This window comes from Triturus cristatus, chromosome 4_1 (genome assembly GCF_964204655.1).
Source record: "Triturus cristatus chromosome 4_1, aTriCri1.1, whole genome shotgun sequence".
Lineage (NCBI taxonomy): Eukaryota > Metazoa > Chordata > Amphibia > Caudata > Salamandridae > Triturus > Triturus cristatus.
Window position 1 is genome coordinate 553,273,361 of NC_140585.1, and position 18,647 is coordinate 553,292,007.

General features: G+C 44.7%; 1 protein-coding gene across 1 annotated transcript in view; it reads left to right on the top strand.

The window, feature by feature from the left end:
* CDC123 (cell division cycle 123) overlaps positions 1-18,647 on the top strand; it is a 424,883-nt gene that overhangs the window by 284,799 nt on the left and 121,437 nt on the right. Inside the window, exon 9 of the mRNA XM_085652872.1 lies at positions 4,186-4,308. Coding sequence (XP_085508998.1) covers positions 4,186-4,308 — 123 coding nt within the window. The remainder of the gene's footprint in view (positions 1-4,185; positions 4,309-18,647) is intronic.

Genomic DNA, 18,647 nt, shown 5'->3' on the forward strand with positions numbered 1-18,647 from the left:
GGCTGTTAGTGCAGCTGTATAGGTCCTCAGGTTGGGCCCTCTGTGTATTTTTTGGCTGATTGGTAAGCCGCCTGTGGTGTTTTACACAGGTCTTTTGTGTTCTTGACCTCTGCTGCGGGTTTCCCTAAGAGGTGCTTCCCTGTTTTGTTTTGGGACGAGTCATACCCTAGATGGGGTACTTGTTGGCTACTGTATAGCTGTGTCTTAAGATGGGCAGGTGTGGGTACCTTCTCAGGTTCCTCGCGTTTTCCTGGCGTCGTTATATACCGCTTAGTGCGGTCTCTCTCTCTCTCTCTCTTTCTCTTCCGCCTTAGCGCGGCTTGCGCTGCTTCAGGTTCGGTCCCACTCAGTGTTCGCTGGTATTTGTTCCTGCGGGATATCTGCTCCTGTGCTTTTTGCCTTCCCTCTTTAGCCTCTGGGTCACCAGACCGCCTTTTGTTGTGCATTGTGTCTTGGTGTCCACCTTGTTATCCGCCGTTTCAGCTTGGGCCTCTGTCTTGTGTTCCAGGGGGGCTAGGTTATTCCTGGTGCTCTCCCGTGTTCTGGTTGCTGGCTTTCGGTCGGTACTCCCTGCGTCTCTTTATCTTCTGGCCGGTCCCACTTCTCTTCGTGGGCCCGGTGGTGCCTCTGTCTTCGTCTGGCGCTCGGCCGGTTCTGGCCACGCTACTTCATGGTATTTGCCAACTGCCTGCTGCGCACGCCTGGTAGTTCTTGTCCACCTCCGAGGGCCTCGGCGTGTGGGCGTGTGCTCCTGTCCCTTGCTTTGCTGGAGCTTTGCGCGTCTGTCTTCCTTCTCATGTCTGCGCTTATCGGCTGTGGAACCGTTCCTGCCTTGTTCCCTGCCTCAGGACGGACACCCGTTCAGCTGTCCTCTTCACTGTGTGTGTTCTCCTGGGCGGGCTCTGCCTCCGCTCATCCTCCTTTCCTCGGATTTGCAGGTGGTTCTTTTCTTCCTTTGGTACTCGCTGGGTGCTGTCTGTCCCCCCGGGTTTTCTGGCGGATGCCCTTTGCTCCTCGGGTAGGCTTGTGGTATCCTGGCCTTCCCTATTTCTTGTTCTTGCTTACTTCTGCTTGGAGGGGGCTGGGACGTCCTTCCTGTTCCCATGGCACATCCCCTGTTGGGGCCCTGTGTTCTTCCAAGCGGGTGAGGTTCTCTACCAGACCATCCTCCCCTGGGGGTATGGCTAGGGTATCCATTTTACGTTAAGGAATCTGCGGCTAGTAGTCCCTATCAGATGTACAAGTTACTTACCTTTGGTAATGATGTATCTGGTAGAGACCATACTAGCCGCAGATTCGTTTATGGCCCGCCCTTCCTCCCCGTTCTGCGAGGACCCTTCAGCTTGGTCTCCTGCACTCGCCTCCCTCCGGGTCGCTTTTGTCTTCTGCGGGTGCTCTCTTTCTCTTCCTCCCTGGCGGGATGCTTCGTTCTGTTTCTTTGTTCCACTCATTTCTTTCTGGTACTTGGTCCGTTGGTTCATATGTACTTTTGCATCCCTGCGCACTGGTTCTTCCAGTGTGGGGCCTACTCATAATCCCCTCTGCGCTCCTCTGGGTTGGGGTCTCTTGGCTGTGCCTAGGCCCTTAGCTTTTTACGGGGGATGCGACATTCCTTGCTGGTGTTGTCTTGGGGTGATTTGTCGTTCCTCATCTGTTCAGAACTTGTTGCCCTTCACTGTAATAGCTTGTGGTTGCAGACTTTGTGGTCTGCCCCGAATTTTTTTAAACTTATTTTTCTGTCTCCAGGGGTGATGGAGACTTCGTTTTGAAGGGTTGCTTCTCAGAGCGCTGCTCTGCTCTGCTCCTTCCTTTCCATGATTTTCTGTAACGCAGTGCTTGGCACTGTCCCTAATGGTGCTGTTCCTCACCATTTGCTTCTCCCTTTTTGTTTCACTGATTTTTCGCACACTGTTCCCATACTCTCACAGTTTTGTTTGTGATGGCTCTGCGTTGTGGCACGGAAAAGTTCTCCGAAGAAAACTGAAGTCAGCGTGCCGGGTTGGGAATTATGTGATCTCACTGACGTCACCTCCGCGGACGACGTCATGGAGGGGTCGCGAGGCACTGCCCCCGGCGCGCAGAGATGCTGTGGCAAAGATTTTCCGGATCCAGTCTCACGCCTGGGGATGATTCTACATTAAGGAATCTGCGGCTAGAATCGTCTCTACCAGATACATAGTTTCCGAAGGTAAGTAACTTGTACTTTATGAAAAGTTACCATAAAGGCAGTAAGCCTGACACGATGATGAAAGCATATGTTAGTCAATAGGCATTTAAGTATGAATTGTTATTACCTGTAGTAAAGCCTACAGATAGGCATTTGTTATGTGAAGTGCCACAGACTACCTTTGTAGGCAAGGATTTTGGTATTGGTAACCACCTCTGACAAACCCTAACAGCAGTAATAATTTTTCTAGAATCTCTTCTTAGATGTCTGCCAGGATCTTGTAAACATTAAATAATAGATACATCCATATCTATAAAATATATCCATATAGGTAGAACGAGGACCGTTGGGTTAACTCTGTTCTACCATTGGTCTGTCATTTACACTCTCCTTCCATCCATGACTGTGTACTGCATGGTTTAAAGGTTCACTCATTGGCTGCCTTACCCCCTAGAGGATGCCATTTTTTGATCACGTGTACATCCACCTAAAAATGAGTGGGCTTCATTGCCATGGCTGGTTGGCCAGTCCTTTAGTTTTCAGTTTTCTCCATTTATTTAGTTCCCCTTTCATTGCTTTGTTTCTCCTATTTTTATTTGATTTGTTCTTAAGAGGATACTACAGATCTCCAGACAGTGCTAACAGCTTTATTGCTAGCTGCTACAGTGGGCCACACCCCATGTGGCCACTTCTTCTAATAGGAGATCATTAAGAAATGCTTTTGTCTGTAGTGTATCATTGTTTTACCATTCCAAGATGACCAGCATCTTCTAAACATGGCAGCCATGCTTGAACTTTAAACCAACTATAGACTATGTACAGTACCTCTGCAAGACGGACACTTGCTGCTGTGTTTAGTTTTGTTATTGCAAGCACATGTCCCCAGTATTTAGATAGTAGTATTTTTCCTTAATCTGCTATTAATATTTAATTTATCTTGTATGTGTTGTTGCGTTTCTGTGTGTTTTTATTGAGGCTCTGTCGGTGTGAATTCATAAATGAGTCAGTTGATGGATGAATGGGTGCATGAGTGCAAAGATGAGTGACAGGAGTGCCTGTGTGATAATTTATGAGTGACTAAACCCATGGGTGAATTAAACTGCACTTTCATTCATGAGCTAAACCATTTGACTTGCCAATGCTTGGTATAACTGGAAAATATTCACGTCATGTGTTCAGAAGGGATAGTGACAAATGTCTTAAATTGGACTGATAATTTCAATGAAAATTAACTTGGACTTTAATGCATGTTTTTTTTTTAATCGATGATCTAGAAAAACATGTAATAAAAGAGCATTTGTGGGAGTGAATCCACAGCGCTAACTGCATGGAAGGACTGATAGAATCATTTGTCTCTCTGGCTGAAGGACTGCTTCCAAGTCAGCATTTATTACACTGCTCGTGGGCCTCATTTACTCCTGTTTGAGTCTGACTCCTGAAAAGTCACAGCTTTGCCGCTGAAAATTGTTTTAATAAGTAATAATTGATTTTTGGAAACTGTTCATTACAAATCCTAGAATGCCTTGTAAAATAGATCTCCTAAGGCAACCTAATTTTATTGGATTGGTCAAACATTGTAATTGCCTAATTAACTGCTTGTGCTACAGTAACATTTTTACGTCCCATACTCCTTGAAATGCTTTTTTAATTAAATTGTGGTTTTTAGTAGCATAACAGTGCTAGATCTGTCATGAAAATTGTGAATATAGATATACACCTCCTGCTTTTATTGCACATCACACAATTTTATTGAGGCAAAACTGTTTTAGCAACTCCAGATTATCATTGCTAGACAAATCAGACTGTAAGACGTCTAGCACTAATATTCCTCAATGTTCCACATAGGCAAGAGAGAACAAAAACTGCACCTTCAGGTTGTGGTGATTTACTGACATATGCTTGATCAGCTGTTGGACAGTTGAATAACTGTCCTTGCCGTTTGTTTTAGAATATGTGCTGAATTTAGTATTTTGTGATGTGTTCAGTTAAGTCTGATGAAGTGGTTTTCTTCCTGGCAGGTATATCACAGAGAGATTACACGCAGCACTATGATCATGTTTGTAAACAGAAGGAAGAGATCTGCAGGAGTATACAGGATTTCTTCAACAAACATGTACAGTATAAATTCCTGGATGAGGATTGTAAGTATGACTTGACTTCTATTGACAAAAATATGGCTAAAGAAGGACTAATAGTAGGTTGCTCACATCCTTTGTATGTTTTATTAATCATGCTTTTATAGAGACTTAGTATAAATTTCAAATAACAATGTTTATTTGTTAGGTCTGCAAGATGTACTGTTTCTAATTCTTTAATGTAGATATAACATTGGCTTTGGCTCCACCAATAGTCGTACTATGCTCACCACATCATATTTGATATGTAGCATATCAGTCTGCCTCCTTTAGAGTGGTTGCATTGAAATCCATGAAGAGCTATTTCACATCTGAAAAATCCACTCTGTCGCCCAACATCCACTTCTGTTTCTCATTATTTGTAAAAAGCAATCCTTTTGTAGTTTATGGCAGCAGGCTTTTAAAAATATTTTTGTTAGGCATCCACTACTATAACCAGCACCATCATTACTATCACCATCACCATACTGCTACCACCACCATTACAACTAGGGATGGGCGACGAGTTGAGCTCCACCGGTGGAGTTTGTGAAGTTTTGCCCACTCCGCAAAACTCTGCAAAGTGGCGGAGAGTTTACTCTTGTACAACTCGCCAACGTTAAATTGGCAAACGCGAGCGAGAAAAATGGTATGCTAGACCACCTCCGGGCGAGATTGCTTAAGGCAGTCGGTCGCAGCAGGTCGCTATTGCTCGCATTGAGAAACTGGTCGCTTGTGTTGAGGAAGCTGTCACTCATGTAGAACATCCACTCCAAAAATAAGAAGCACTCTCTTGCACTGCGCGCGGTGACGTTCGTGCAAACGTCTGGTGCTAAAAATCAGCGCGACTTATACAGCACTCTGCTGCTTGCAGAACTCCGTGGAGCGCTGCAATTTGTTCGCCGCTTGCAGAGCTCCGCATAGCAAAACTCCGCCTAGGCCTAATTACAACCACCACATCATTTGTACATTCCTATGTTTTTGTGTTTTACCACATTTATCTAATGCATGTTACATTTACATGTATTAAATGTGATGCAGTGCCTTTCAACTTGAAATATTTGCAGTTTCCTTCTGCATACGTTTGTGTTTTTTTATTACAAGTTGACAGGAGATATTAATCATGGTGGGAAATCGAAGACCGAGCACGCACCAAAGATGATTTACAATTTTGCCGCTAGTATGGAGATAGGGAGATCAACATTTAACTAGCAGTCTTCATCTGGCATCAGTATTTATTTACCTTTTTATGTTAGGGATATTATATGCAGAACATCAGAGTGAACTGCCTCTAAGCACTTGACTGACAGTAAAACAATTATCTAGAAGGCAGCAATGATTCAGAAGATGGCTATGTTTAATATGGTGATGCTGAGACGAAAATTGCTCGTGACTGGACTTTCCAAACAGCTTCACCCTAATGGAAAGAAGAAAAGCACACTGAAATGGTATTGTTGAGATGTAAGTAACCATCTTAAAGCAAGTATAGTGCTATTTTTGACATTTTTGCTTATTTCATGCACAAGGCCAAATATGCCACTTCAGGTGTTTCGGGAAGCCAGTTGCACTTTTCCAAGTTGAGATTTAGACTCTCCTCTGTATTTACTTTAGTATGTTAGGTGATGTTCGTAAGTGAGGGGAGATTCATGGTGAAGGTGAATCACAGGCCATTAGTGAGTAGCACTAAGAAGTCAACTAAAATATTAACTGCACAAGTTGCAACTTATAAGAGTCTAGAATCTGAGAAGAGTGTGTGTGCATGGAAGCAGTCAGTTTCCATGTGGGAGTAATTATATGCAATCTGGGAATTGGCATGAGTCAGGATGCCAAAGAGTAGTATTGCATGCCTGTATGTTTTGTTCATGTTTAGGCATTTGACCAACACTTCTAGGCCAATAAATGTTTTCTGTGGTTCTGATGTTTCACTCCATTTCTTCTGATACTCCAATGTTGCTTATTGCCCACCTTAAGGATTGGGACCTCTGCCATAGCAGAACATGCAAATATCAATGCTTAAATTCCTGTTCAGCCTTAATCTGCTCTCTAAGCTTCCTCTCATATTTCCAGTCTCGAAATTATTTTACTCTCATCCTCATATTCTTTCTCAAATTCATGCTCTTCTCTACTTAAACTACACACACATTCCCCTTGGTTAGTTTGTGCAGCTGTGTTCAAATAGTTACTTTAGATCACCCAATTCCCAGTATCTTCAGAAACAGGAAGGTCTTCCAGACAAATGTTGAAATCCGACAAATAAGGCAATGGAAATTCTGATAGAGACTTATAGCCGCAGATTCCTCAACTATTGAATATTCCCCAGGCATCAGCCTGAATCCAGAAACTTTCAGCAGTACCACTGTGCTCAGTAGGGGATGCTGTGCCGCTCCGCACTGAAGCCATTACGCTCCAGAAATGACATGCAGAACCTTTACATGTGCCTCTCCTGTGCGCTGACGTCAGTGTCTTTTTCTTTCCCTGCCTCCGGACACGGATCCAGAGCTCTTTCTTGTCTCTCAGAGACACTTGACTCCTATTTGATACTACAATTTTCTCTGTGTGCAAGGGGTGTCATCCTCAAACACGGCAGGTTTTAAGCGTGTAAGGACTGTTACAAATATCTGTGACAGATCCTCATCAGGTGCGACTGTAGTGCCTGAGGTCGAGTCACGACTGCACGTCAATGAAACCCAAAGGCCATCTGGGACCACAAAACGAAACAAACAAGTTACTTACCTTCGGTAATGCTCTTTCTGGCAGAGCCTCTATCTAGCTGCAGATCCTCACCTTTTGAATATTCCCCAGGTGTCAGACTGGATTTGGAAACCTTTCAATAGTCCATATGCATGCCGGTAGGCGGTGCTGTGCAGCTCCATACTGATGCCGTTCTGCTAGGTAAATGAAGGCTCCACACTGATGCCGTTCTGCTAGGTAAATGAAGCACTGAGCAAATTAGGTGCCACTCCTGCACGCGTAGGTCAGTTGCTTTGAAGACTGTCTGCGCCCCAGACACAGGAACCTAATAGCAAATTAGTGTGACCAGTGTGTAGATTACTAGATTTGGGAATTTAATAATGAGAAGAGTCCAATCACAGAACAGGATGGAGGGGAAGGTCCGTGAAAAATCTATGGCTAGATAATCTCGACCAAAAAGTGCATTATCGAATTTCAGTAACTTGTTTTGGTGGAGACTTATAGCTGCAGATTCCTCACCTTTTGAATAAATACCAAAGCAGTACCTAATTTGAGGTGTGTCTGTGGATGGACTCAAACTATAAAGTCCTGTAGAAATGAGCGGGCAAAAAACCCTTCTCGGTGGACCCGATTGTCCACGTGCTAATGTAGTGTTAGCAGCAGATTTGGCCTTGGTAGAATAAGCATGCAGTACTTCCTGATCCCTGCTTTATAGCCAGTGTGTAGCAGATCTTAATGCAGAGTCCGATCTAGCGGGAGATGGTTCACTTCTGCACAGCCTTGCCTTGCCTTTTTTTTTGCTCCTGTGAATCCCACAAAGATATGAGTGTCCACCCGATGTTCTTTGGTACTATCTATGTAAAAGCTCAGTGATCTCTTGGGTCCAAGCGATCGAGTCTCTCCTCCTCCTTTGACGGTTGGGGTGGAACATAAAACGCTGGCAGAGGGATTTGACCAACGTAAAATGGCATCGCAACATTTAGTAAAAATGATGCTCGCGTTCTGCGGAACCAATTTGTCTAGAAAGAAGGTGGTGTACGGCGGGTTGACACAAAATTTGAAGCTCACTCACCCGCTGTGCTGATGTAACAGCGACGAGGAACACAGTCTTCAGGCTGAAAAGCGGTAAGGGGCAGCTATAGAGTGGCTTGAAAGAAATGCATATAAGAAACATATGTACCACGAAAGAAGCTTGCCCCACATGAAGACGCCTCACATCAGAGAGCTGATTCTATTATTTATTTGCAGGCTGCAGAAGCATAAGTTCATCACTTTAATCAATCATCAGGAGCCATACGCGTTTCAGGCAACTCATGTGTCCTTGTTCACTGGCAAAGTTCAAGTAACAGCTGTCCTCAATGGAAAACGTTTGTCAACACTCCCAAGTCCCGCCCTTGTGGGCGTGTGCACTACTGGCTCATGGTACTTGAAGTTTCCATTGTTACACCCACATCGGTGCTGCCGTGCTTGAAAAATAAACAAATAATATCCCCTGTGAGTAGATCCAAAGTGAAAAAACTGCAGCTTTTGCCATTATCAAGTCCCGCAAAGATGCACTCTCTGTTTGCACGGCGTTGTATTTTTCAGCGCCGCTGAGCCGCGTATAAGCAGCGGGGCGTCTTCGTCTCCTCTGAAATCTGGAAGTGGTCGGAGAGGTCCCCATGATGTTGGGCCCTCTGAGACTGCAAATCTCACTGCAGAGCAGGCATATGCCACCATGTGTGCTCAACCTATCGGCTGCAAACGACCGTCAATCCTAGCCTCAGAGTCTGCCTCACTGAAATGTAGGACTGCAGGTGAAATATCGGGTTCATAGCCTGAATGTCCTAGACTCTTTCCTGGGGGAAAGGTACGATACCGAATCATATCCAGAATGGCTTCAATGAAGGGGACTCTGAGAGGGAGCCAGATATAACTTCGGCATGTTGATAGTGAACTCCAAAGATGACAGGAGGTTCACAGTAGTCTGGAGGTGGCTGACAACTGCCTGGGGTGAGTGTGCCTTCAACAGCCTGTCTATGAGGTAGGGGAAGACTGGCACCTCGACCTCTGAAGGTGTGCTGTCACCACCACCATCGCTTTCTTGAACACCCGAGGGGCACTAGGGAGTCCAAAGGGGATCGCAGGGAACTGAAAATGGCCCTGTTCTACTGCAAACCACAGGTTGCACCAGTGGACTGCCAGGACAGGTATGTGAAATAGGCATGCTCCAGGTCCAGCGCCACCTTTCAGTCTCCAAGGGTGAGAGCAGACCAGACCTGGGCCAGGGTGAGCATCTTTAATTTCTTGTGGGTAGTGAAATGTGCAATGTTACTTAAGCCATTGGAAGGTGCAGGGCACATGCTTAGAATAAGACAAAGGCCTATGTTCTCCTTGGGCACCAAAAAGTAGCAGGAATAACTACCACATCCTACTTCTAGCACTGGCACCCATGTTGACCAAAAGGGGTTGCACTTCCTGCTGCAAAATGAAGAGATGGTCTTCCGTCAGTCACTTATGGGATTGGGGGGAGTTGTTAGGGGGGTGGCAAGGTAATGCATATCCCCTGCGAATTATCTGGTGGATCCACCTGTCTGATGTTATAGCTTGTACTGCCCATTGACATTGGTCGCAATGACGGTGGGCACAACAGCCTCGACCACGAAACTACTGGGTTCCTTTTGAGGCTGGACTGGGTGGGCATAGGGCAGCTCAACCAAATCTGTGAAAGGAGCAGTAAGGTTGGTGTGGTTGGCGAGGTAGAATAGTCCACAGTGCGTGCAGTAGCTCTGCTCTTTTTAAATTGCTCTAAAGTATAATGAGCCTTGTCACCAAATAGGCGAGTCTCTTTGAAGGGCTTGTCCATAAGGGAGGACTGGACATCGCCAGAGAGCCTGGTTAATTACAGCCATGCATGGTGGTGAATGGTGACACTGGTGCCAGTGGCTTGCCTGATGGAATGGCTGATGTCAAAGCCACAATGTATTATGAACTTGACTGCATCACAATGGTCTTGGATGGCCAGGAGAGGTCGGGAGATCTACACAGACACCAGGGAGGACTTGAGCCACACAGTTCCAAATAGCATGAGAATAGCGTCACAGGAGGCTGCAGAAAGAAGGATGTTGAGAGAGGAAAACAGGGTTGTCCATTGCAGGGCATAGGCATCTTTCTATTTCTCTGTGAACTAGGGAGGCCATAGCAAGGCTTGACCCATGGTCCCAACAAAGTATCTGTCGTTGCCTCATTGAATGGCAGAAGGTGCTCAAAAGATTTTTGCATCGACTTGAGAACTTCCGTAGGCACAATAATGTTTACCTCCAAGGTGCAGAGCTGGAGGCTAAGGACTTCAAATAGGGTAGGAATCAGATTCTTTGGTGGCTGGACCAGGCGGTGAGAGGAGGCATATTTCAAGGGAGGTATTGAGGCCACTACCCTCCTGCAAGTCATCATACCAATTGTCTTGCTAAGGCTGAGCGAATTAATCACCTGCATCATAATGATTATGCAAGTCCTTTACGAAAGGTCAGTTTACAGTGTGCTGTCTCCCTTTTGGAGGTGGCAGATCAAGTGGGAGAAGAGGCGCCTCAACTGTTGTCTCAGTATGAGCACCTGCATGGGCCTTGTACTCAGCCATTGGATAACTAAGCACTTTTTTAAGGTAGCAGCCCTGATTGAGTCTGATAAATTGTTGATTGTTAACCAGAGTTTACATCTGTTCCTCTAGCGTTAACCAAAGTGAGGCTACCGCTGCTGTCGCGTTGTATTTCGAGGCAAGTTTTATTGTGCAATCAATATTAAAAAAGTTATATGTTGAACTCTTGTGCATCTATTCAGCCTTTACCACTCTACCATTGAGCTCAACACCAGGACACTTGTGTCAAGTCACTTTCTGAGGCAAAGACAAATGGCTCCTTATTGAGTACAACAATGTACGTTTTTTGATGCAAGTACCTAAGCCAACCTCAAGAGCACCACTGATTACCTGGAGAAAAGTACACAAATATTAACGGTCTCTGTGACGAGGAAACCAACAATGACAGCCTGGACAGTTGGTCCATCCATGATGACAGTATGAAATACTTTTTCCCCTATTCAAACCGTGGATAAATTGACTGGTTCTTAATCTGATGAGGATTACAGGATGAAGTGGAAAAAGTGGAGAACCACAGAGTTGCTCAATGAATATAGAGAGCAGTTCTAAGCAATGACTAAAAAGAGGAGGAAGAATGGCCTATCCTTTATAAGGAGCTATTGAACATCATGACGCAATGCACAGGGCAGTTCCCGATTATATGGAAAAAGGCTTCTATCCTTCCACTGGTAAAAAAAAAAAACTTTATGGGCCAAAGATTGGGGAAAGCTATTGGCCTATATCTCGCCTCCCTTTCCCGACCACAATATTAGAGAAGGCAATAAATGAGGAAATATTATCATTTTTAGATGCTAACCAGTTCCTCGATTCCTCACAATATGGTTTTAGAGCAGACTACTGTACTGAATTGGCTCTGGAAGCAGCTTCAGAGGAATTGAAAATGGTAATCGACAAGGGCAGCAAAGTGCATTGATTTTATTAGATCTCTCTGCCGCTTTTGATACGATTCACCGTTCACTCATAAATCAGCACCATTCGCTGGGTTTTAGAAATGCTACACTACCTCTGCTGAGTTTGTTCCTAAGTGACAGACAACAGCCGGCAGAGATGGGGTAACGCAAGCTCCACTCCCGTCTCCCTCCTGTGTGGTGTGCCCCAGGGGTCCGCCCTCAGCCCCACTCTTTTTAATGGTTGTTACCTTTATCAATCTTATTCATAGCTATGGCCTGGCTGTATTCTGTTATGCCGATGATACTCGGATAGTGGTGTCTATCTCGTCAGACATAAAAAAGGAGGCAACTAATTTCTGCAGCTGCATGTCCCAAGTTGTAAGCTGGATGCAAAGAAACTGTCTGAAGCTGAACTTGGAAAAAACGTACGTTTGGCTTTTTGGAAATGAGACCAATTTCTGGGATGAGTCATTGTGGCCCTCGGACTTAGGTGCGTTACTGGTGCTGGTTCAGAAGGCAAGACATTTGGGAGTCTTCTTTGACACCAAACTATGCTTCTCAGAACAAATAAATTTGATTACTTCATCTGGATTCTTTATGCTGAAGATCCTCAAAAAATCTTTGTTTATTCCTTTTGACTTGCAAAAGACAGTGATGATGGCTCTCACCTTTTCGAAGATGGACTACTCCAATGCTCTATATTTGGCCCCCCATAAACACCTGATAAAGAAACGGCAGTCTCTGCAGAATGTGGCGGCAAGAGTGCTGTTAAAAATTCCTAAGCTTGCATCTATATCCAAATCAATGCATGGTTTGCACTGGCTTCCGGTGAGAAAAAAAGATCATTTTCAAGGCACTATGTGTGATCTAAAAGGTCCTTCATCGGGCCGGTCCCATCTACTTTCAGGATCGGTTTTCCTGGTACACTCCTAGCAGGAACCTCAGATCTAGCTCGGCACGAATGGTCACTATCTTGATGATAAACAAAGCAAGATGGGGTGAAAAAGCGTTCTATACTTGTGGAGAGAAACTCTGGAACTCTCTGCCTTCTTTTCTATGCTCCCAACCTACCCTGCTGCAATTTAGGAAGCAGTTGTAGATCTGGCTTTTTATCAAGGTAATCAGTTAAGCTGCCTCCAGAGTTGTCTTTTCCAATCTGGTGGGAGGTTTTCGTTGTCCTTTTTTTCAGCGTTAAGATACCTTAGGTAATTGCACGCTTTATAAAATTATTCCATTCGTTCAATCATTCATAGGATGTTTTTCTCCTCTCATCCTCTTCCTTTATAACGTGTGATACCACAAAACATAAAATGTCTGCCGAAGCAAAATCCTACCTGAACTCCATCTACTTTTTCCCCTCTGTAGCTTAACAGCAAATATCTGTCCTTAAGCAGCTCCAATCCTGGCTCAACAGTGCCTTTAGGAGCCAAGATACTATTTATCAAGGTCCCATGCAATCATTTAAAGGTCATGTTCCAGGGAACTTATTATAAGATCCAGGACACCACCAAGCAGACCAGCAGTTTTACAGCTGCTTAACCGTTTAGATGGGTAAAAACAGATTACATTTTTGGGGGGATTGTAGGAAAGTGCCATTTTTAGGTCTCGTGACGTAAGCAGCACATGCGCTGCTCTCGTCTTACGAGGCTTCTTGGAATCGATACGATTCCAGAAGCCACGTCCTAGCTCTGCCTTCAGCTTTGATTTGTGCGCGTCGTTTGATGTCACGAATTATGCTAAAGGCAGTGCAATGATTGCACTGAAGGCATGGCAATCATTGCTTGTTGCCACCCTGTCTCCTTTTAGCCACTCCCAGCGGGATTGGATCTCTTACCCGCGGTGTGATACAGTAGGTATATTATCAGCTTGCCTCACTTTTTTTGCTAAACTTGTTAACTGTGTGGTAAGTGGTCATTTACCAATGTTTTTGGGTGAATATGAACGTGAGGTTTAGGGGTGGGTGGGATGGTTGTCAGTTATGCATACTATAATAAGTTGCGCCATGTCGAACGGTCCACTATATAACGCACCGAGGTCGCTAGAGAAAATCAAAACTCTACTTTATTTGCACTCTTAGGGAAATTTTTGCATGTTCTGTTCTTGTGCATACTTGCCCATCGTAGGTACAGCACCCGGTCAAGTCAACCCTCAAAGGCTCTCGAACGCATATTGGGTCGAGGAACGTCACGCCGCCAGTGGTAAACTGTCAGGGATCCAGGCTCCAGACGGGACGGGCTGTAGCATCAATAATAGGAGAAGGAAAGGAGACTGGCAACATCCTTGCATAAAACTGTAAGCTGCAATCACAACAGGACGTTATTTGTTCTACAGATGCTGTGCATACACGGAGAAACAGAGGGGAGAGCTACGAGCTCTATACCAACTAGGCGCGTTATTTTAAATGCTGCTTTCAAAACACCACCCCCAGGTAATTCAGCCAATTCTGTGTTCCGCCTCCAGAATGCGCCCGCGTAGACTCAGCTGAAGCGCGTGATCCAGGTCGTCAAGCACGAGCTTGGTGGACAGCATCCGCATGCGCATGCGCATGCTCGGAGCCGCCGGTCTGTTGTGGCGAGCCTGAGCCCGGCAACCCAGCAGTGGTGAGGGTGATGGGATGAGGCTCGTGACCCCAGCCCCGTATACCCCCAGTTTTCAGTAGACGAGGCAGTAGAGGACACACGTTATGGTAAGAGCCTATTATGTGTTATTAATGACTCGGGGGACTATCCTCTACCCGGGAGAGGCACGGAAAGGATCTGCCCCCTCTAGTCTCCACTTCATTGACACCTGCAGGGCTGCGGGGTCTGAATGAGATCGGCGATCTGTGCAGCCCGAGCATTGACTGACTGCCTTCCCCAAACTCTAGCAATAGCTACAATGCCTGGAGCCAAAGCCAGCACCGCCAGCTAGTTCCACCTATCATTCTCTGACTGCACAGTACCAGAGCCACTGCATGCTGCCAGAGAGGCAGTACATATATTGCACGCTACAGAGGCCACTGCACAGTGCTAGAGAGGCCTTTGCATTGCACAGTAGCAGACTAATCAAGGATGAATACAATGTATAGAAAAAAAGCATTGAAAATGCAATAGGTCTTGCCTTTGATTAAGTTAAAGCCATTTGCTTTGCTAATGGTATTGTAGAGCAAAACAAATGGCTTTAACTTAATGAAAGGCCAGACCTATTGCATTTTTAATGCTTGTTGACCTGGTCATCCACACTTTTGTCTGGTATTTCGTGTGATTTTGATTTGAATTGCACTGGGTTCCTGTTAACCATGTCCCCATTGTCAAATATGTTTCCCAAAAAGTGTGCAATTGTCCCTCAATTGGCAATACCTTTAGCACTCCCTGTAAATCCCTAGTAGGTGGTGCCCCTGGTACCTGGGGCCAAGGAGGCTAAAGTGGGACCTTAATGGCTGCAGCATGAATGGTGCCACCCTACAGAACCCCTCACCAAACGCATACAGACTGCCACTGCACACTTTGTGTCTTGGTGCAGACAAAAGTGAAACCACGACATGGCACACATCCCTGTGTGCCATGCACTCAGACTCTGCCTGCATTATAGGCAAGTCACCCCTACAGCAGCCCTTACAGCACTAAGGCAGGGTGCACTATACTACATGTGATAGCCTCTCTGCATAAGCAGATATGACCCTATGTTACCAGTACAAGTGAGCAGGGAGAGCCATTTTGTGTACATGTGCTGGACAAGGGTGAAAATGAGTTCTCCAGCTACATGATGGCTTCACTGAAAATAGGGATGTTTGGTATCAAACATCTCGTATTAATAAACCCTCACTGATGCCAGTGTTGGATGTATTGACACATCACAAAAAGAGCACCTTAGACATGCCACCTGAGAACCTACCAGCTACTTGTGTGCTGACTGACTGGTTTTCACCAGCATGCCACCAGAAACAAATTTGTGACCCCCAAGGGTGAGGGCCTTTTCTCTCAGGGGGCTAGAAATCAAGCATGCTCGGGTAAAGGGTGCTTACACCCCCACCCACAGGGTAACCTTCAGATTAGCATTCCAAAACTGGGAGCCAGAAAGAGCCCACCGCTTTTGATATGCAAATCTGGCTTCTGTCACAGGAAAGAAAGTTGACCCTCTTTGTCCAGAGCCCTTTGGTACCTGGACGTGTTAAAATTAGCTAGCTAGTTAGTTAGATAGGCGTGTCCACTCTCAGGCCAGTACTGTCCCTATGGTGGGCTAACTGTAGTGGCGGCAACTTTTCAGAGTTAGACATATTGGTGATGGCAAACTTAGGAACTCTGGGACAGGGTTTACCTTCAAATTCCTCACCGATCCAAACCTCCTCACTGTCTTCAAAGATGTTCATAGACTATTCATAAGGCCCCAGTGTTGCTGCCAGTACATAAGGTTACAAGTATTTCTTGCACTTCGCCATTATGTCACAGATGTTGCACTAATCCTACCCCCTAGTTGATGCGGAAAGAATTGATTGTAAATTTTCATCAGACAGCCAGGGAGTGCTTTATGCCTGCGTTGACGCTTGCGGTGTCGATATGGAGAAGGTGTCCCCTACCGGCATGGGAGACTTATGAAAGTTTTCCTGCTCCATTCTGTGCCTGAGAGATATTCAAAAGATGAGGAATCTGCAGGAAAATAGTTTATCCACCAGAAAGATTGCTATCGAAGGTATACAACCTTTGTATTATTTCCAAACTTTCCCAAGTGGTTTGATATGCCCCATGAATTTTCTAGGATGTACTAGAAGATCATCTAATGGACCTATCCTGGGCAAACTGTTAGAAAGAGCAGTGTTAGCCCATATGTCACAATTAATTGAAGAGAACAGAATCTGCCCTCCTTGCCATCTGGGATAACCTGAAGAACACAGTTGACCGCAACAGGGTTGCTGCACTACTCCTCCTGGACCTCTCGGCTGCCTTTGACACGTTTGACCATGAAACTCTGATACAAAGACTCTACGGAGCGGGCATAGAGGGGACTGCTTTAGACTGGATCACGTCCTAACTTCAAAACAGAACTAATGTCATCCATACCCCACCTTTCTTATCCAAACTGTACTCCACAAAAGCTTGGATCCCTCAAGGCTCTATCATTTCCCCCATGCTTTTCAACTTCTACATGAAGTCATTACCGGTGCTGATCAATCAATTACAACTCACTTGCATAACTATGCAGATGATACGCAAATACTCCTTCAACTGCAATGCCCCCAAAGACATTGGAGACTCGCCAATTTTCAGTTGTCTCAGAGCCGTGGATCAGTGGCTGACTTGGAGCCATCTCAAATTGAATGCTTCCAAAACGGAAATACTCACGTGTGGCGATTGGAAACAATGACCCACTTGCCACCAGGCCTGATGCTCTGGGAACACCACCTAAAGTATCGAAGGCAGTCCGAAACCTCGGAATGACCATGGACTCCAAGCTATTGATGAATGCCCAAGTGGTCAAACTAGAATGATCAAGCCTTGTTACTATAAAAACTCTGCGACAAATCTTCCTCCATATGGGAGTCCAAGCTACCATCTCCCTTGTTCTGTCCTATCTCAATTACGCCAATAGCCTCTACCACGGATCACCTTTAACGACTATGAAAAAACTACAACGGATTCAGAACTCGGCTGCCAGAATACTCTCGCATATCAAACCGCAAGACCACATCTCCCCGGCCTTGAAAGCCCTACATTGATTACCGGTTGCCAGAAGATCCACGTTCAAGCTGCTTTGTATCACCCACAAAGCCATACATCGAATGGGACCGCTCTTCATCAGGAATAAAATCACCAAACACATTCATCATAGGAACCTCCACACTAGAGTGGCACTTTGCATCAAAATTCCAAGATACAAGAAAAAAAACATGGGTGGCACATCCTTCTCTGTTCAAGCAGCCAAAATATGGAACTCTTTACCCCACAACATAAGATCCACCGACAACCACCTTATCTTCAGAAAACTACTCAAGAATTGGCTCTTCCAGACATGAGCACCATACGCAAACTGAAATTACAGCATATCCCTCTGTATATAAGCATTTATTTGTACTATAGATATGTACCTATATATGTGTATTGCTTTGTACGAACATGTATAATTGTTTAAAAAAAAATTAATAATAAAGTACAACCCTTGAAAACCAGAGTTTATCGAATGCATCTTTAATCTACTTATACTTACTTCCTTTATGCATCTATATACCTTCCATGTACTTGGATCTATATATTTATTACTTTCCTCCACATAAAAAATGTATTACTTCATACCCTATACCTCGATCAATATCTTTAATCTACATATACTTACTTCCTTTATGCATCTATAAACTTTCCATGTATTTATGGATCTATATATTAATTACTTTCTTCTTATTGAGCATATACAATGCACTACCCTATTTCTCACCCTATACCTCTATCAATATATCCACTATCTCCACTCTCTCATTCATCCCAAACCCCATATTACTATTATGATCCCCAAAATAGCACTCTCTAGACTCTCCCCTACTCTACCCCTCCTAACACCACCCGACACCTCTTTTACTATACTGATCCCCCGAAACAAGCCTTTCTTAACTCTTCCCCTCCACATCCCTTTTTACTCATCCCAAGCCTCCCACTACTTCTTTGACCTAAAAAAAAGTTAAAGTCTAAAGCCTTCACTCTTCTATCCCTCCACTATCCTTTTCAATCAAAATAACAGACTAACATGTTCACTATATTAATTCACCACTAATCCTTTATGGATTCTAGAGTAGCGTGCTACTCACTGAAAAAAGCACTTCAAGACCTCATTAGGGGTGGCAAGCACTATATAAATGCAAACCTTTTCCTTCTTCTATCCCTCTGCTACCCTTCTCAATCCAAATAACTGACTAATATCCACCACTCAAATTACCTTCATATTTCACTATACTAATTCACAACTAATCCTTACGGGTTCCGGAGTAGCGTGCTACTCGCAAATAAAGTGCCCATTAGGGGTAACAAGCACTATATAAATGCTAACGTTTTTTCCCTCTTCTATCCCTCCGCTATCCTTCTCAATCTAAATAGCTGACTAATATCCACCACTCAAATTACTTTCATAATTCACTATACTAATTCACCGCTAATCCTTATGGGTTCTGGAGTAGCATGCTACTCGCC